This window comes from Esox lucius, chromosome 11 (assembly GCF_011004845.1).
Source record: "Esox lucius isolate fEsoLuc1 chromosome 11, fEsoLuc1.pri, whole genome shotgun sequence".
NCBI classification, from domain to species: Eukaryota; Metazoa; Chordata; class Actinopteri; order Esociformes; family Esocidae; genus Esox; species Esox lucius.
The window spans coordinates 5333002-5353275 of NC_047579.1; the positions used below are offsets into that span (position 1 = coordinate 5333002).

At 40.8% G+C, this 20274-nt stretch overlaps 2 protein-coding genes across 8 annotated transcripts in view; both read left to right on the forward strand.

Annotated features, from left to right (window-relative positions):
• The window catches only part of pih1d1 (PIH1 domain containing 1), a 28632-nt gene extending 21015 nt beyond the window's left edge, over positions 1 to 7617 (forward strand). For 3 of the 4 annotated variants that reach the window (XM_020050516.3, XM_020050517.2, XM_010868885.3), the window contains 2 exons: positions 2650 to 2793; positions 7512 to 7617. In XM_020050516.3, coding sequence (XP_019906075.2) covers positions 2650 to 2793; positions 7512 to 7547 — 180 coding nt within the window. In that variant the 3' untranslated portion in view covers positions 7548 to 7617. 4 annotated transcript variants of the gene reach the window in all.
• Positions 7618 to 8106: 489 nt separating this feature from the next.
• Positions 8107 to 19256, forward strand: tnnt1 (troponin T type 1 (skeletal, slow)). Of its 4 annotated transcripts, none has more exons than XM_013140714.1 (14): positions 8107 to 8182; positions 11204 to 11231; positions 11337 to 11356; positions 11722 to 11775; positions 14391 to 14414; positions 15349 to 15370; positions 15490 to 15550; positions 16309 to 16425; positions 16751 to 16828; positions 17693 to 17806; positions 18344 to 18456; positions 18676 to 18766; positions 18853 to 18893; positions 19032 to 19256. In XM_013140714.1, the coding sequence occupies exons 2-14, from the start codon at positions 11206 to 11208 to the stop codon at positions 19075 to 19077; spliced, it is 807 nt and encodes a 268-aa protein (XP_012996168.1). In that variant the 5' UTR covers positions 8107 to 8182; positions 11204 to 11205; the 3' UTR covers positions 19078 to 19256. The 4 variants fall into 4 exon arrangements, with proteins under 4 accessions (XP_012996168.1, XP_012996167.1, XP_019906426.1 ...); XM_013140713.1 differs by having other exon boundaries at positions 8109 to 8182; positions 11201 to 11231; XM_020050867.3 differs by lacking the exons at positions 8107 to 8182; positions 11204 to 11231; positions 11337 to 11356; positions 11722 to 11775 and adding an exon at positions 12694 to 12712.
• Positions 19257 to 20274: the final 1018 nt, after the last annotated feature.

Below are 20274 nucleotides of genomic sequence, written 5' to 3' on the forward strand. Positions count from 1 at the left end.
CTGAACTTGCCTACCTCAAGAACCGCTTAGCTGACTACTAAGCAGGTACAGGTTACCTGCATGCGTAACAGCATGCCTTTGGGGGTAATAGGCTTTATCAAAACCCCTTGGGCAGTAAAAGAGTTGGAGTTTCCATGATTCTCTCGTCTTTTCATTTGACGAGAAAATCTGTTATCATCGCCTTATTGTATCAGTTACTGTATCATTGTCATTCACGAATGAAAGAAAAACAAATGTTTTTGTGCCATGAAATGAAATAGCTTTGGCAGGGAAAGGTTCTTGTGGGTCAGGATAGAAAAAACCTAGCTGGCTACAGCATATATTAGCTATGTTATAGTAGGGCTGGGCGATATGGCAAAAAATATGATCACGATAAATTTTCCATATTGATCGATATTGATATTTATCACACTATATAATTTGATAATGCAGCCAGTTTGAAGAGTATCCTGATAATGACTGAAGCCTGAAGAAACCAGAGGGTTCATTAGTTAAACTTTAGAATATAGTTTATTAACATAAAAAAAGTAGAACATTAATTTAACAGTTAACTGTGCAAACAAGCGTTATCTGCCGTAACAAAACAGTAAAAGTTAGTAATGTAAATGCAAATGTAAATAAAACAAAAAGCTGTGACTATTATAACATTACTTTTGGCAGCGCAGCAAACATCTCAAGGAAAAAAAAGTTAACAAGTGAATCCAGACGTCGTCTCTTTCAGGTAAGACCTTGCATTTTCCAACATGAAAATGCCAGACCACATACTGCATCAATTACAATGTCATGGCTGCATAGAAGAAGGATCCGGGTACTGGAATGGCCAGCCTGCAGTCCTGATCTTTCACCCATAGAAAACATTTGGCGCATCATAAAGAGGAAGGTGCGACAAAGACCTAAGACAGTTAAGCAACTAGAAGCCTGTATCAGAAAACATTCCTATTCATAAACTTGAGCAATTTGTCTCCTCAGTCCCCAGACGTTTGCAGTCTGTTATAAAAAGAAGAGGGGATGCCACACAGTGGTAAACATGGCCTTGTCCCAACTTTTTTGATGTGTTGATGCCATGAAATTTCAAATCAACTTATTTTTCCCTTGAAGTAATACATTTTCTCAGTTTAAACATTTGATATGTCATCTATGTTGTATTCTGAATTAAATATTGAAATTTGAAACTTCCACGTCATTGCATTCTGTTTTTATTCACAATTGTACAGTGTCCCAACTTCTTTTGGAATCGGGTTTGTATTTCAAATGTTTATTTATTTTAATTGTGATGATTATTACTGACAATTAATGAAAATCCCAAATTCAGTATCTTCGAAAATTTGAATATTACCTAAGACTAATTCAAAAAAAGGATTCTTAGAAATGTTGGCCAACTGAGAAAAGTATGAGTATGTACAGCACTCAATACTTAGTTGGGGCTCATTTGCCTGAAGTACTGCAGCAATGCGGCCTGGCATGGAGTCAATCAGTCTGTGGCACTGCTCAGGTGTTATGAGAGCCCAGGTTGCTCTGATAGTGGCCTTCAGCTCTTCTGCATTGTTGGGTCTGGCATATCGCATCGACCTCTTCACAATACCCATAGATTTTCTATAGGTTAAGGTCAGGTGAGTTTGCTGGCCAATTAAGAACAGGGATACCATGGTCTTTAAACCAGGTACGGTTAGCTTTGGCATTGTGTGCAGGTGCCAAGTCCTGTTGGAAAATGAAATCTGCATCTCCATAAAATTGGTCAGCAGCAGAAAGCATGAAGTGCTCTAAAACTTCCTGGTAGACTGCTGCGTTGACCTTGGACCTCAGAAAACACAGTGGACCAACACCAGCAGATGACATGGCACTCCAAACCATCACTGACTGTGGAAACCTTACACTGGACTTCAAGCAACATGGATTATGTGCCTCTCCTCTCTTCTTCCAGACTCTGGGACCTTGATTTCCAAAGGAAATGCAAAATTGACTTTCATCAGAGAACATTACTTTGGACCACTCAGCAGCAGTTCAGTCCTTTTTGTCTTAAGCCCAGATGAGACGCTTCTGACGCCACTCCATTATAGACAGAATACCAGCTGACTGCTTCTTCCCTAAATAGTTATTGTATAGTTTGGAGCTGTGTCTTGTGTCATTGTCCTGTTGTAAGAGGAAATTGGCTCCAAGGCTATTACTCCTTGGTGTTGCAAAATGGAGTAAAAGCCTTCCTCCTTTAAGACCCCTTTTACCCTGCACAAATCTTCAGCTTTACCAACATCAAAGCAGCCCCAAACAACCACATTGCCTCCGCCGTGCTTGACCGTTGGCACCAAGCACTCCTCCTGTATATAGTTTTCCTTTGGTGTGCATCTGGTTCTTTGTAGTTTCGATTTTTGCGTCCATGTTCTGTGTTCTTTTCCCAGCCAGTCTAGTTTATGTATTTTTCTTTGCAATTCTGCCTTGAAGGCCAGCATGCCGGAGTCGTCTATTCAATGTTGATGTTGAGACTAGTGTTTTGTGTTTTAGTTTATGGCTCATAGACTAAAGAGTATGGCAAAAAAAAACATTAATAAGCCAGGGACACAGCCCTGTAATGACATTGGAGAGGGTGTCCCAGTGGTGAGAGAGGATGCCATTCGTAAATGTGTTTATTACCCTGTTTTCTTGTGCGTTTTCCAGGCCTCCTCTCGCTCCCTCGTTCTGGACCTGGGGGAAGACCGTTTGGTACTGAATGCCCGGCCTTCTCTCTTCCATCTGGACTGTTTCATTCCAGTCTTCATTGACCAGGAAGGCAGCGTAGCGCTGTACAATACCAACACACAGGTACACAACCACACACGGACTACATGCTCACTAATACACACACACAGACTACAACGTGTTGGATGCCCTGTACATAGTTTCGTACTTCACAGACTTGTGCTTCCACAATAGGGTTGGAAGCAGGGAGACCATTTCTGCCGTCTCTAGAGAACCTGCTCTATACGACCAAAGGGTGTATTGCCACCGGGACATCAAAAATGATGCTTGGAGCAGGATTGCTACTCCGGTTGGGTTATCTGCGCAGTTGTGTGCAATGCTATTATTGTGCAAAATATGTGCTGAGCAGAATGGTTTGCATTGTAGAGTAGTTTGATACAAAGCTAGCTGACTGTTGTTGTTAGCTATCTACTTCATTTGTTTTTGAGTTGCTTAGGTACTGTAGCCACAGATTATCAAATTTAGCTTGACTAATGTAGGTTTGATATTGTAAATAATAATACATTTGATAAACCCGCCATTTCTTTGTCTGATTGGCTATGGTCATGCTGTGTGCCACTCAGAGCCACATACTCCTTTCATTGGGTACTTGAACTCCTGTCATACCACCACAACAGTAAAACCATGCACAAGTTGAAAATACTGAATGCATGTGTTACGCTAAATGCACCACAATGCAGCATCACATTGGAGTAAGCCCTGAATCTCAAATTGCGTACTACAAGTACGTACTTCGTGGATGATGGTAAAGTACATACTGTTTAGTAAATAGTTAGCTAGTATGACAGTATTGGGGCCGATTGGGATATACTACCTTGTCATAAAATGTTCTCCACATTAAATTATTTTGTGACTCATTAACATCGCACCAAATTTGAATATTTAGCTAGACACCATTAAGCATTTTGTTAAACGGATTAACGTTTCTTATGAAGGTTACTTCTATCACAGATAGCATCTGTGAACTGTATGGCTTTTGCCTCTAGCCATTTTAATAGCTTATTAGCTAGTAGGCCTACTAGTATCTTAAAGGAATTAGTGTTGCACAACATGGAAATAACTGACATTGCGTTATTTTGTTTTTCTGTGATATGTATTGCAATATGAAAAAATACAGGATGTCTTCAGACAGTATGTATATCTTTCAACCTGACAGTATGTATCCTTCATTCTTCCCCAGCCCCATCCTCTACAATTAACATTTATGAAACTCATAAAAAAATTAAAAAATCAGAACAGGTTGCTAGGTAATATTATGTAACTGTAATAGTATAGCAATAGCAACAGTAGTAGAATAGAATGCGCAATTGGGCATAACTTACCAACTGCAAGATGCAGTATGTGGCCAAAGCACTGCAATCTGGTCCATTTGTTCAGGTGCAGCCTTCACCATGTTTGCAGCATTGTCTGTTGTTATACAGACTAGACGACTCTCATCTAGGCCCCAATCAGCTAAAGCTTCTTTCATCCCTGTTGCGATGTTCTCACTTGTATGATGCTCTGGGAAAATGAAGTTTGCAAACAGCGACTTTTCAGGTGGAAGTCCTCATTAATAAAGTGTACAGTCAGACTTATGTAGGGCTCCGTTGTCCGGCTGGACTACAAGTCTGTTGTTCCTGTATAATATTCCACTTGTGACAGCTCTTTTTTAACTTGTGCCTTGCATTTCTCGTACAGCTCTGGGATGGAAACTTGAGAAAAATAGTTGCGTGATGGCATTACCGCTTGTCAAGCGACCGGATGATGTTTTTAAAACCCTCTTTGGTAACCGTGTTAATTGGTACCATGTCTTTGGCGACGTGAAAGGTTATTGAATCTGTGATTTCTCTCTGCCGTTTGGAACCTTTCTCATATGGTGTAATACAGCCAAATGCATCCAAAATAGATGTTTGCTTTGGATGGCATTGAGATGCTTTGCACTTGTCATACGAAGATTTGTGGTGCCGCATTGAATGATCGAACAAATTGGTTGTGTTGTGGCAACAATTACAAGGCACTTTCGACAAAGTACCTGTTTTTGGTCAACATCATCCTGTATGTAGACGAAATATTTCCATATAATTGACGATGCATTTCTTTTTGCAACCAAATTCTCAATTTCTGTCTTTTGCCTGTTCCTCACTCATTTCGTCAGGCGCAAGCAGAGCCTGCTTGTCAACTAAGTGCAGCAACGAACCGTGTTTAAAATAATAACAATAAACTGTGTATCCAATAACCCATAAATCAGAGTAAGTTACCTTATATCAGACATATATAATGCTGGTTTTCTATTTTAAAGAAATATATATTGTAGACTGATGTGTTTACCTAAATTGCATGTTCTGCGATGTGACTATTACGGATGCGTGCATCGCAATGTCGATGCTGAAACAATATATCGTGCTGCCCTAATAGGAATAGTCATAAGAATTGGGCAATTGCCAGCGAGATTGAAGACGAGATTTACACTGACAAAACTTTTCATTTCATGGCACAACGTTTGTTTTTCTTTCATTCGTGAATGACATTGACCCAATAACTAGCATATCAATAATATGTGAGGATACCAGATTTTTCGTCTGGTGAAAAGACGAGAGAATCATGGAAACCCCTCCTTTTACTCAGCGCAAGGGGTTGTGGTTTATATTACCCCAAAAAGCATACTTCGAAAATCCACGAGAAATAGTAGACCATCCGGGAACTTTTTACATTTTTCCGCGTATATGGGTTGAGACATACTAATCATCTCGCATACTAATCTGACATACTATATAGTATGCAAGTATGCGATTTGAGATTCAGACTAATTGAATGGATTGATTCAATGACAATGAATGACTTCCGATGCAACGCAACAACTTTGACATATCTGGTGGTGTTAGCTAAACCCAGAATCTCTCCTCGAAATACATTAGCCAAACAGAATAGGCATGGGGGATAACTTTATAAATAATACGTTTTCTAATCGTTCGTAGATATAGCTAGCTAGATTGGCTATGGGGGAGTAGGGTCAGTTCCCCTTCTCCACTAAGTTCTCCTTCTCCTTATAAATCATTTTTCCAGTCTCCTCCCATTTTAAACTTTAGGGGGACATGAGGTCATGGTCTACGCCAGCGGAGTACCTGGTTTGGGGGGGCCGTTGCTGTCCCTGTCCAATATCCTCCTGGTTGTGTTGCAGATCAAGACGATGCCTGACGATTTCAGCTGCCACTGTGCTGACACCTCCTCCCTCCCCGTGTTGTCCCTGTCCTTGTCCATCTGGTCATGCTTCTGACCTGGTCTAAGTTTAAATAGACTCTGGATTTAGCCCACATGCATTTATTAATTATTCCAATTGGACTCTCAATATTTCACCCGGCACAGCCAGATGAGGACTGGTCACCCCTCTGAGCCTGGGTCCTCTCTAGGTTTCTTCCTAAATTTCGGCTGCCTTAGGGAGTTTTTCCTATCCACTGAAACAAACAACACTACTTTTGTTTGCTCCTTGGGGTTTAAGGCTGGGTGTTTTTGTAAAAGCACTTTGTGACAACTGCTGATGTAAAAAGGGCTTTATAAATACATTTGATTGATTGACCAACATTTACACATTTCCATAAAAAAGGATAAAACCACCATGTTTCGACTAGGGCTGCAACAATTAATTAATGTATATCAATAACTTTGATAATTAAGATTTATTGGCAACAAATGTCATTAATCTTTAGTTGGGTCTACCTGAGATGCAACAATAAAAAAAGCAGTTTTCAGCAGTGGTAACATAATTGGAAAAGGGGTTTCTAATGATCATTTAGCCTTTAAAAAAATGATACATTTGGATTAGAAAAGATCTAACAAAATATTCTGGGATATTATAGTGCCAATGCAAAAGGTTAAATATCAGGTCTCTTTGTACATCACCTGGCTTCAATTACCATGTCGTTATGGCTGACCACAAATGCCAATCTGCTATGCCTACCCATGCTGCCTGCACTGCTGACCTTGTTCCATGTAACGCTACTTTCATTTTGGTATTCCAAGCAAATCTAGACAGTGATTCAGGCACAAAGTCACATGATTGGATTTTTAGATAAGGTTCTAGAGACATAGCTATCTTATACATTTTTCGAATGCATTTATACTAATGACACCTGTCGATTAAATGCAGGTAAAAGTGCTGATTTAGCTGTGCTTACCCCTTAAAAGATATTTAATACTTATTTCTAACCCAAAAACATGGATGGAAATGAAAAGGATCCCCCCACAACTCTGTACAGCACCTGACTTCAATTACCATGTTGTTATGGCTGGCCACAAATGCTAATCTGGTATGCCTACTCATGCTGCCAGCATCACTGCCCCTGTTCCATATATACAAACTTGTATTCTGTTAAGACAAGAGTTTTGCAAGGCACTCCAAAATATGCACTTCTGTTCAAAAGTTTGAGACTTTTGGGGTCACACATGTCCTACTTTTTGAAAGAAACGCAAATGTTTTTGTCCATTAAAATGAAATCAAATTGATCCTAAAAACATTGTAGATCAGGGTGATCAGATCAGAGAAACTTGAAGGGAGGGAGAATGTTAGGGGCTACAAGCTACAGCCAGACAGATGGCCTAGAGAAGGAATGTGCAGAAGCTCTTTGGATCTTAAGCAAAAGTGACTCCCTTTCTGAAGGTCTGAGAAAAGACCAATTTTAGCCACTTGCCTTAAAATAACTGTACAGCTGGAACCCTAAACCATGTGATGTTGATTTTCTCTCTCTCTCCCCCTCTGTCTCTCCCCCTCTGTCTCTCATACTTTCTTTCCCCATCTCTCTTCACAGATTCTCACAGTGACAATGCCAGTGGTATCTTCATAAAGAAACGCAATGGCAGATCATTTATCCATTTGTTTTGTATTGAACCATTAAATCTGCTTATTTTGGTAAAGCATTGCCTCGGAGTGTTTTGTTCAAACATTTTTTATTATTGATATTGTTACTGATGCCACTGTGGATACATTAGCCGTGCATTATTGTTACTGAAATAGCACATTCACACCCAAACACATTCATTCCTACACAATCTTCTCTTTTTAATGTTTTACTGCCAGACCCTGCCAGTTGTTTCACGGAGTCCATTTAGTGAACGGTAGCACCCTATTCATGGAGAGAGGGTGAATGAAATACTCAGCCTATCTATTTCCGGCTCTGGTTTTCTATTCTCACACACACACACACACGCACACACTCTCTCTGTCCTGCGTATGCCTCACTCCACCTGCCTTTTGTTCAGTGAGGTCATTTCTTCATTCTCTTAATCCCATGTGGTGGTCGTCTTTCGTTCCTAATCTGCCCGTGGCCCTTTGCCCCACACACACCACACATGCCTATCATCCTAGGCTAACCCTTCCCTGTATAAAACTCCCATTTTGTCTCACTACAATAGTCAGTCTCCTGGGCTCCTCTGTCCGTCTGTGAGTCTGTCACTCCAGTGAAACCTCACCTTGCTCCCGGTAAGTGGCTACAGCACTCCTCTACCTTCAGGTTGTCTAATACATTTCACCTCTGGTTGCTGCTCATTTCTTTATTTTGTTCAGGTGGAGACCCTTTCTTAAGCTGCGTCCAAGCCTACTCGTACACTCAAACACACTGTCAATGTTGCTTCTTTTTTTAAGAAAAGCTTTATAGTTTGAGACTATGTTGAATCTGGTATGTTTTGTCTGGAATCTTACCAGCATTCTCTATAATAATTTTCTGTTTTGTGCAGTCATGTTGCATGTGTATTGTATATGCCTCATGTGATATGTACAGGTCTAATAAATAGATACCGAAGAAGGTGGCATGTTAGCAGGTGAATCAGTGAAAGGCAGCAGGAATCAGTGGTCTATCCAATGCAAATATTCCATTAGTCACAGGGAGAGACAACAGTCCTGAGAAAGATAATAGGAAGCTCAATGACATGTTTCTATAAACTGGTCATTTATAGACTGGTTAGGATTTCAACATTTCTTGTTCAGGTTAAAGTTGGGGCTAGGGAACATGAATTTATGGGTTAGGTCTCAGGTCCCCACAAGTAGAGAAACAAAATCTGTGTGTAATATCAGGGGGTTAAATGAGTCAATCACCCTCTAGCGTTGTAGGCAGTGTTGAGATCAATTGCTGTTGATTCAAAAGATTAACTCAATTCCCATTTATATTCCAACTGTTGCCACTCAATTTGCCTCAATCAAAGGTAAGAAAATTTAATTTCCTAAATTCACTGGAATTGAAAAGTTGCCTCAACCCTGCTCGTAACCCGTAATGGCTAATCAAAGTGTAACAGCTGGCCCCATCCTCCATCTGTTTGATTCTTATTGTGTCCCAGAACTATTAATATGGTCCCAGCGGTGATAATGAGCCGGTGTGACTCTCCCTAATCTCCCCCAGTGCCCCCACCCTGTCCCTTGCCTTCCATTCTCTCTGTGTCCTTGACTAAAATTAAGCCTTTCAAATTCCGCTGCTAATACTCTCCCACAGATGTCCCAGTGTAACTATGCACTTGGCCCAAATCCTTGCTTTCTGTCTTCCCAGAACGCCTACTGACCAACTGCCATTTAGCATGAAATGGTGGGCTTCCGCAGCCATGCCCGTCAAACCTACAGCCAGGTTCAACTTTTACCCCTGATGCCTGCTAAAATTGACCTTGTTCTTGGTTCGAGTACATAAGCTTAGGTGTAGGTGTAAAGACGTCAGGTCTAAAACGCCAGTAGGAGTTGAGGTCAAATCCCCTCTGATATGCGATCAGGGCTGTTAACGGAAGCAGATCCAGGACAAACGTTTATGATTACATCATCCAACTAAAAAACTGAATTCAGCTTGTGACAATGTGATATGCTAAGGAAAAGGAACTTGAGCAATGAAACAGGATCCAGTTAAACTATAGAAGCTAAGCAATGCCAGAACAGACTCAATCAGCACTGCCGCTGCATCCCTGATGGACAGTGTGAACAGGTGAGAATCATACCTTCGTCCGTCCATCCATCTGTCATTCCGTGGCTTGGCTGGGTGAACACAGACTAACTCATGGTTTGACATTCGGTGGATTAAACTCTGCCAGGCGCCGACGGCCTGTTGGCATTTATATGCGTAAGAGCAGAGTTGCGATGACAGCTATGTGTCCTGTAAATATTTTCCAGAGCAATGCAGACTATAAATTGTTCCGACTGACACATGATGTAGCGATGTGAGAGAGGGGTGGATGATGGACAGAGCAGGAAGTCTTTGGGTGATGCATCAGAGAGGATGGGACTTAATACAACAAGACTACATTCAGAATATGGGTTGACAAAAGACAAAGTGTAAAGATTTTTATCTAACAATCGTGTGCACTGACATGCATCTGTATAGCAGATGCTCAAATGCGATCAGAACCAATTACCTTTTTCCTATTGGTTTAAAGCTCAGTGCCATCTACCACACATTTTCTACTATACTAGACAACCAATCAAGTCTACTATTAAGTTCATGCCCCCTTCCTTCAGACCCAAGTCATGTTCTATTGTTCGAGATGATAATGAATGGAAAATTAAGGGCCAAATAATGGGAACTGAAGTGCTACACCTTATCCAACAAACACCACCTGTCCCTGGGTGAAAAATTGCCCCCCTAAATGTAACCACCACCTGTAGTGTGACTGTTGGTATGATGTCCTTATCGTGAAATGATGGGTTTGCTTTAACGCAGACATAACTGGACCATTGACTTCCAGAAGATTCCACTTTGTCTCCTCTGTCCACAAAACATGATCCCAAACAGCTTGGGGGTCATCAATGTGCTTTTTTGCAAATATCAGATGAGCACTAATGTTTATCTTAGTTAGCCCCCAATGGTTTACACTAAGCTTCATCTACTCTTACCCTACGAGGGCCGGAGCCTGTTGGATTTCTGTTCTACCTCATCGTTAATTTTGTTTGGCTGGTGACACCTTGGAAGATTCTGTTCCAGGTTTTATTCATTTGGAGATAATGGCTCTCACTGAGGTTTGCTGGAGTCCCCGAGACTTTGTAACTCTTTCCAGATTGATATACCTCAACCTTTTCTCATCCCATCCAGATTTTTTTCAAACGCAGTATGGTGTACTGCATTTTGAGACATTGTAGTCTACTTTACATTGATGGTGCAATTCTATAGAAGTCATATTTGGATTGAACAGTGCTGGCAGTAACCAAGCCTCGGTTTGTCTGCTCTAATTGACTCCAATCATGAGTTGAATTTGGTTAATGGGTTGATTGAGTAACAAAGGTGGCAGTCACTTTATCACACTTTATTGGTGTTGGATAAAATGTTTCCTTAAAAATGTGTATTCTAATTTAAACACTGAATTTCATGTTTTCAGAATCTGCAACAATCAACACATGGTGATGACTAATTATTAGTCATATTATATAGACATTAATAAAAACCACTATTAAGTCATGAAATTGTCAGAGTATTGTAAAGGGATGGTTAATATGTGAATGAGATCTATTTTGACTTTCTGTCCTGTTTTTCAGCAGTTATGTCGGATGTAGAGGAGGAATACGAGTGAGTAAAATATATAATCCTTCCCCGTTTTTTCGTCCTTGTTTCTGTTTTACATTTAGTTGGTATTGTGAACTCTCTCACACCCTTTCTTTCTCTCCCTGGTAGAGAGGAGGCGGTGGCAGAAGGTGAGTCTTGACGCTGTGTTTCTGTCATTCTTGTTGGGCCACATTTACACCTCCATATGGAGGCTGTCTGCTGTCATCCTGTTATGACCATGTTGTTGCTAGCCTCCTATCGCATTTGACTAAGTGTTTATGAACATCATGATCCTCTGCTCACAATTAGCTGATCCGTTTCTTTCCTGATACCCCTTAGTTCCTATAATATTTTACCTGATACACATAGTTATAACTTTCTGATGATTATCGAATGTCTTATATCCTGTTATCATTTGAGTATTTTCCTTCATAATTCCTCATCCTTCCTGTCCTTTGAACTTCTCTCTCACTCTTTCCTCTGTCTTTCCTTCTGTTGTCCTCTCTACGACCAGAGGAGGAGCCAGAGGAGGAGCCAGAAGAAGAACAACAGGAGGAGGATGGGGAAGGTGAGACTGTGGTAGTCACTGAAATAACAATCTGTCTCCATAGCAACAGTCATTTAAAAACAACAAGTGTCCACCAAAGTTCTGTATCTAGGACAGCAAAAGGAAAACCATGCATAAAACATAGCTAACTAAAGATTTTCATAGGACATGACAAATATAAACACAACTTCCTATCCGTTTGCAAACTCAAATGCTAAAGGAAAAAAGGTGGGATTTAAAAACTTTGCTACTAGTAGAAGAGCTAATATATAAAGGTAGCCTATTCCACAACTTTGGAGCAGCAACAGAAAAGGCATGGTCTCCTTTAAACTTCAATCAGGACTGTGGAGCACACAAAATAAACTGATTGGAAGACCTAAGAGTCCTGGAGGAAGAGTGGTGGATAAGGAGGTCCGAAATATTCCCAGAGTGGCTCGATGATATTAAGGTCAGGAGACTGTGAAGGCCACTCTAGAGCCTTCACCTTTTTCTGCTGTAACCACTGGAGGGTCAACTTGGCCTTGTGCTTAGGGTCGAAGAGTGTCCCATGCACAGCTTTCATGCAGAAGAATGCACATTTTCTGCCAGTATAACATGCTGCATTCATCTTGCCATACATTTTCATAAGATTCCCTGTGCCTTTAGAGCTCACCCCCAAAACCTTTTTCAATTGAATTGTTCACATTATAGGTCACATTAAAAGGGTAAAAATTTTCTCCCACTCTTTCACATCACAAAAACCTGGCATTTTAACAGGCGTGTGTAGAATTTTTATATCCACTGTATGTACCAACTCTGCAGCTGTTACAAACACAGCTGCAGAGGTTACATTAGGTTGATTGCCAATTAGGAGTACAAACACTGATGAGCCAAAACATCATGACCATTCACAGGTGAAATGAATAACCCTGATCATCTCTTAGCAAGAGCACATGTCAAGCTCTGGGTAGATTAGATGGTAAGTGAACAATCAGTTCTCGTAGTCAATGTTTTAGATGCAGAAGAAATGGGCAAGAGTAAACACCTATGCAACTTTGACAAAGGCCAAATTGTAATGGCCATACGACTGTGTCAGAGATCCTCTGAAACGGCAAGGTTTGGTGGGGTGCTCCCGGTCAGCAGTGGTGAGTACCTACCGACAGTGGTCCGTGGAGGGACAAACAGCACACCGACAACAGGGTGTTGAGCGCCCAAGACTCAGTGTGCGAAGGATATCCCATCTAGTCCGAACTGACAGAAGGTCTACTGTGGGGCAAGCTCCAGAAAATGTTAATGATGAGGAATTTGCCCTATGACACATCCACCACTGAAAGCGCTTACAATGGGCATGCGCACATCAGAGCTTGACCTTAGAGCAGTGGACGAAGGTCGTCTGGTCTGATAAGTCATCCTTTTCTTTTATATCATGTGGACGGCCATGTTCGTGAGCGCCGTTTAACTGGGGAAGTGATGGCACCAGGATGCACCTTGGGAAATCAACAAGCCGGTGGATGGAGTGTGATGCTCTGGGTGATGTTCTGCTGGGAAACCCTGGGTCTAGGCATTCATGTGAATGTCAATTTGACAAGTGCCACCTACCTAAAAATTGTTGCGGACCAGGTAGACCCCTTCATGACAATGGTATTCCCTGATGGCAGTGGCTTCATTCAGTAGGACAATGCGCCCTGCCACACTCCACACATAATTCGGGAATGGTTTGAGGAACATCTGAGGAATATTTCTAGGTGTTGTCCTCCAAATTCCCCAGATCTCAAACCGATTGAGCATCTGAAGGATGTGCTTGACCAACAAGTCCGATCCACGGTGGCCCCATTTCGTAATTTACGGGAGTTGAAGGATCTGCTGCTAATTTCTTGCTGCCAGATACTACACAGTCTACGTAAAGTCAATGCCTCGGCAGGTCAGCATTGTTTTGGCGGCACACAGAAGACCAACAGCCTATCAGGCAGGTGGTCCTAAATGTTTTGGCTCATTAAATGTATAAGTCTGCTATAAAAGGGGTTGACAATTAGCACTTTGCTATTTGAGTTTTCAAGGCAACATGAGGCAGCTAATGGAGTTCCAAAGAGGCCAAGTGGTTGGTGCCAGAATTGCAAGAGTCACAAAACTGCTAAACTAGTAAACAATTCAAGGGGAACAATTCAAAAATCATGATAGCATATGCCGAACATTGACAAATTGCATTGAAAAAGAGGAGCAGTGGTTGTGGCCATTGGAAACCACTTGTATCCAAAACAATTCAGCACCTACAAATTGATTCTTGGGAAGTAAAAATGTTGCCAAAATTTACAAACCATTTATCAAAGCACTAGTGCATTAAACGTTCCATATCTCTCTTCTGGACCTATCTCCCTTGCATTGTCTTTTAGATTGGATTTTTCTTGTCCTTTCTTTTCTGAAATGCCTCCTTTAGTGCCCCTTAAATATCACCAACACTGCTCTTTCTATATACAGTATATTTCTCTCTTCTTTTACACTCTCCTTTTCTTTCTTGATATTTGTGAAAACAAGTTTGTAATTTGACAACCATTGGAGGGGTTTGGTTAAATGCAGAGGCCAAATTCCAGTTAGACCCTGTGTGCAATTGACAAATGTCCCTGTCTCTCTCTTTCCCGATCACTCTTTTTCCACATCAGAGGAGGAAGCTCAAGAGGAGGAAGGTGAGAGGAGACTGGGATTTATTCTAACCTACTCATCAACAAAGTTGTACTATTGTTGTAGCGTTACGCTGACACTTCACTGAAGATGAAGTGTTGTACTATTGTTGTAGCGTTACGCTGACACTTCACTGAAGATGAAGTGTTGTACTATTGTTGTAGCGTTACGCTGACACTTCACTGAAGATGAAGTGTTGTACTATTGTTGTAGCGTTACACTGACACTTCACTGAAGATGAAGTGTTGTACTATTGTTGTAGCGTTACGCTGACACTTCACTGAAGATGAAGTGTTGTACTATTGTTGTAGCGTTACGCTGACACTTCACTGAAGATGAAGTGTTGTACTATTGTTGTAGCGTTACACTGACACTTCACTGAAGATGAAGTGTTGTACTATTGTTGTAGCGTTACACTGACACTTCACTGAAGATGAAGTGTTGTACTATTGTTGTAGCGTTACACTGACACTTCACTGAAGATGAAGTGTTGTACTATTGTTGTAGCGTTACACTGACACTTCACTGAAGATGAAGTGTTGTACTATTGTTGTAGCGTTACACTGACACTTCACTGAAGATGAAGTGTTGTACTATTGTTGTAGCGTTACGCTGACACTTCACTGAAGATGAAGTGTTGTACTATTGTTGTAGCGTTACGCTGACACTTCACTGAAGATGAAGTGTTGTACTATTGTTGTAGCGTTACACTGACACTTCACTGAAGATTAAGTTTTGTACTCACATCAGTCAGGTACTAACGTCGATTCGATAGATGTTACTCAAACCTCTTTTTGATTTCTTCGATTTATGCAACGGTCTTTGAGAATTGTGACTATGAATTTAATTATTATGAATGACAGCAACAGCTATATTTGTTTGATCACATGTTAATAGTTCTCTACCTGTCCCTCTTTCTTTGACTCATTCTCTCCACAGAGGAGAAACGCCCCATACCCAAGTATGTTCATGCTTGCCAGTAACAATTTTGCTTTGTGTGCTTGTGTAACAAATACGTTTTCTGCCTGCCCTCTATGTATAAAATGTTATCATTATTTTCTTACAAAACTTCTCTCTCAGGCCTATGGTGCCCCAGCTCGCCCCTCCCAAGATTCCAGAGGGGGATAGGGTAGATTTTGACGTGAGTAACAATGGTCCTTAATATTGATATAGGTCAAAAGTCGTCCAGCATAGGGAGACACATTTCCACTCAGCCATTGCCTGGGGTGGATTGATGCAATGTTGGACAAGGCTGCTTTGTCACATCACGTTTAAGCGTCTCTGTGTGGTAGATCCTAGGAACTTCATCATGGTTGTTAGGTTAGGGAATGCATTGTGTGATTTTGCAATAAGAATGTGAACAGATTGCCAGGATGTCCTTGGAGGAAAGCCTTCTCAGTCTTCAACTGTGCCACAACAATTGTGGATCTGTTGTGTTGAGGCAATGGATCACGATAGTTCTGATAATTATTGTTACGAACCCAGCGGGTCTAGCCGATGGTACAGAGACCTGGTAACATAACTCATGCAAATTAGTGTAGTGTAAAGGCACAGTGAGAATAAACAACACAGACAAAACAGAAAGAAGGACTGAATGTGAAGTTTGATGTTAGTTAGACAGGATGGCTGCAGCATATACAGCTCCAGAAAAAATGAAGAGACCACTGTACCTTTTTCTTTTCTTTCCAAAAAAAGTTTTGAGTGAGGAACAGAAGTGTTCAATTTGTAGTGGTCTCTTAATTTGAACCCTTCTATTCCTCACTCAAAACATTCCTTTTCAACTTTTTTTAAAGACAAGAAAAAGGTTCAGTGTTATCTTATTTTTTTTATATTCTTGATATTTCTCAACAAGAGTGTATATACTTTCCCAGGTTCTATTTTCCTCTCTCCCTCTATCAGGACATCCACAGGAAAAGGATGGAGAAGGATCTTCTGGAGCTGCAGAGTCTGATTGATGTCCATTTTGACCAGAGGAAGAAGGAGGAGGAGGAGCTCATTGCACTGAAGGAACGAATCGTGAGTCCACTTTCTGTTTGAGTGGATGAGAGCAGGTATTAACTGAACATGTCCAATAATGATGTTGTTTACACTTCCGTTGCATGCCTCCTGAACATGTCCAATAATGATGTTGTCTACACTTCCGTTCCATGCCTCCTGAACATGTCCAATAATGATGTTGTCTACACTTCCGTTCCATGCCTCCTGAACATGTCCAATAATGATGTTGTCTACACTTCCGTTCCATGCCTCCTGAACATGCGTTGAGCCAGAAACCAACAGGCTCATAATAAAAGTTGGAGATATAAAAATGTCCAAATTAAATGTTCTTTTCATCCCACAGGAGAAGCGTCGGTTTGAGAGGGCGGAGATACAGCGTGTTAGAGCGGAGAAAGAGCGGGACCGGCAGAACAGGATAGCGGTAGTGTAAAATAGACAACCCGATGTTTACCCAGGATTGCAGTAGGGCCTTATATTTCTCACTGCGGTACTCCTAGATTTCAACAGTACATGCCCTGTAAAACCTGATAAGTTGAACTAAATATTTTTCAGGAAATCCATTACCTCGAAAATAATACGTAAACTAACTCAGAATATAAAAGTAAAGAATACCAAATTATTTTGACTTCTACCTAACCTAATGGTTTTATTCAAACTACTTTAGTTAAAATGTAATCAATGTAATGTATTTGATCATACCCTACTTAATTGCCATGCTTTTACTGTACTCAACTTTACTGAGTACTGCAACACTGGTACTGAGCTGTATAAACTCAAAATAGTCACTTCACTTTAACTCAAACATTAACATGGCATTACTCAATCCATTTTTGGAAACCGATTGCCTTGATTCTTTTTTGTACATTTAACTCAAAACTCATGAATACATACTTGAATTGAGTAATATACTAAGCCACACATGCAGTATAATTTCCCAATATGCATTCGCCTTTCAAGTGACCTCTAGAGTTACCACCCATGACTGTATTTGTTAATCACAGAGAGATGGTTATTGAACACATTTATTTTCTATAAATTAATTTCCTTACCCGTTACAAAATATCATTTCAGTAGTGGATGCAACATATTTTACTACATGATTGTATTACTTTAGAAAAATTTATGTGTTTTATGCTTGTGTAGCTGAGATTAATTCATCATTCAATGTACATGCAAAAAACTTTTTTTTTTGTAGAAACGTTTCAGTAAAGAATACTTTAGGGTTCACAGTGTAGACTTGTATTATTATGTCTTGATTCACTCACTATTTTTTTATTGTGCTCAGGAAGAACGACAGAGGAAGGAGGATGAAGAGGCGAAAAAGAGATGCGATGACGAGGCCAAAAAGAAGAAGGTTCTCTCCAACATGGGGGCCAATTTTGGGGGATTCTTGCAAAAGGTAAACCGTCATAGAACTGTTAGCTGTGAGCACAGAACTTGTAGAAGCATGTTGAATTAAGACGTTGGTCTTAAGTCCCTGCCTCGCAGTATGTATAATTGAGGCCAAGAAATCCTGGTCACTGCATATCCTGGTGACTGCAGTTGGAGAGGGTGCAGAGCAGAGGACGGCACAAAATGGCTCATTGTTACCACTGTTGTCTTGTTAAGCTTTAGTGAATCCTTGTGGTAACTCGGGGGCCACTGCACTTAATCATGGTTGTTGGCCAAGCATTATGTTCAACTCAAGTACATACATACCAATTGAAACATTCTGGTTGAGTGAACAGTAAACGAAGAAGAAAAAATGGCTTTGCAAGACGGACTTCAAAAACATTTCTCAATCTTTGACTATCCCACATCTACTATGGAATTGTTGTAATGAGAAAAGTCCATAATGGCAAACTGGAAATAACAAAAAGGAGATGTGGTAAGAAATGTATGAACAAAAGTGTGTAAAAAATGTCTGGTTTATACATGTATGTGACCTATGTTTCAGGCAGAGCAGCGTGGTAGAGGCAAGCGTCTAACAGGGAGAGAGATCAAGAGGAAGACCTTGGCAGAAAGACGACCCTCCCTGGAAATTGACAGCTTAAGAGAGGATGCCCTAAAGTGAGTCTGCGCCGATCACACACACACACACACACACCCCTCTATCCACTAGCCACAAACGCACACATCTCTATATGTGTTAGTCAATCACACATGGGCCAAGATCTTCCTCATCATGTAGTTGGCGGGTTGAATTGTTATTGAGTGACCACGCATACAGTAAGTGACTGTGTTCCTATGGTTACCATCGCTTGTAACAACACCTGCCCCGTCCCCCAGACAACGAGCTCAGGAGTTTTGGAACTGGATCTACACACTGGAGTCGGATAAATTTGACTTCTTGGATCACATGAAAAAGCAGAAATATCAGGTGGGAAAAACTGGATTCAATGCAGAATTGTTTGTTTGTTTGTGGTACTGGACTGATTTTATTTATTGTGTAATGTCTGTGTACAGATTACCGTTCTCTTGAACAGAATCACCAGTGCCCAGAAATTGTAAGTACGGTAACCATATAAAATGGTGGTTTCTTTCAATTAGATTTTTAACCACTTTTTACTATTTGCATATTTATTTAAATTTTTTGGTGATGAATTATTTCAGAATTAATTTCTCACTATCTCACTACCTCTTAGTAAAAAAGTCCATGGGAAGGGGAAAGTCGGAGGTCGTTGGAAGTAAAAATATATATAATTTGCCGCTCCGAAATGGCAGAAGAGAGAAAAAGACTACTGGGAAGACAAGGAGTGAGAGCTCACATCTCTCCATCTCTCATTGTGGCCACCCTTACTTATGTTCTCATGGTTTTAATTACAAAATACATTTGATAATAATGTGTTAACAATAAAACAAATGCTGTACACAGACTGTTGTTCCACTTAATCCCACTTTCCAGAGAACGGGAAACTGTATTACGTCACTAGGAGACTGGAAACTGTATTACCTCATTGGGAGACTGGAAACTGTATCACTTCACTGGGATTCTGGGAAACTGTATTGCTTTACTGGGAGACTGGAAACATATGGTGTCATGAGTTAGGTTGCTAGTTTCAGACAAGCTGGATTTGGTGGCAATGTGTAGTTCCATTTTATAAGTGTTGAGGTTGAGCCAGTTTTGATGCATCCATGCTTTTATATCAGAAAAGCAGAATTCCGTATCGGCCAATCATGGGTTTTTGAGGGATTTGGTGCTGAGGTAAATCTGTGTCATCAGTATAGCAGTGGAATTCAAAGTTGAGGTCATGGAAGATCTGACTAAAGTGGAGGATAAAGATGTGAAGAGTAGGGGGTCCAAAACAGAGTCCTGGAAAACACTGTGTTTAACTGCAGGTGAGGTGTGGCCATTGAGGGAGATGTATTGGCTAATGAGGTAGAAATGCAGCCATGTGAGTGTGGTACCTTCAGAATGCAGAACATCAAGCCTGGTGCAGAGAATCTGATGGTTCCTGTGTCATATCCATATCGAAGGAACCCCAATATTTTGTCACAACCATACATTAGACTCTGGCAGGTCCAGAGGGGAGACGAGTGCTTCTTTGTGAACCACAATCGATGTGCTTTTCCATGCTATCAATTTCTCCATTTTATTCTCAAAGAATATGTTGCAGACCTTTCTGTCTTAGAGTTATCTTCTTAAAATGTCACTGTCGGCTGAAACCCACCTCAAACCGACAAAATGTACAGTCATGAACAGACTGGAGTCTGTTCCGTACACTCTCTGACATGCGTAGGATGTTATATGCCATGTTGAGAGATTTCAAACCGTGTGTTTTAAACACGCCCTAATTGTTCTAGTCACTTAGACCATACAGGCAAGGCCGGAGTGGGACTCATTTTCAGCATGGGAGTTGTGTGGTGCACCAGCCCATTTGGGGAGGG

Bases quoted from the DNA above. Each gene is read 5' to 3' on its own strand.
- tnnt1 (XM_013140714.1), top strand. From the start codon at position 11,206: ATGTCGGATGTAGAGGAGGAATACGA. The intron at 15,551-16,308 runs GTGAGTAACAAT...TCCCTCTATCAG, and splicing joins GGGATAGGGTAGATTTTGAC to GACATCCACAGGAAAAGGAT. The intron at 16,426-16,750 runs GTGAGTCCACTT...TTCATCCCACAG, and splicing joins TTGCACTGAAGGAACGAATC to GAGAAGCGTCGGTTTGAGAG.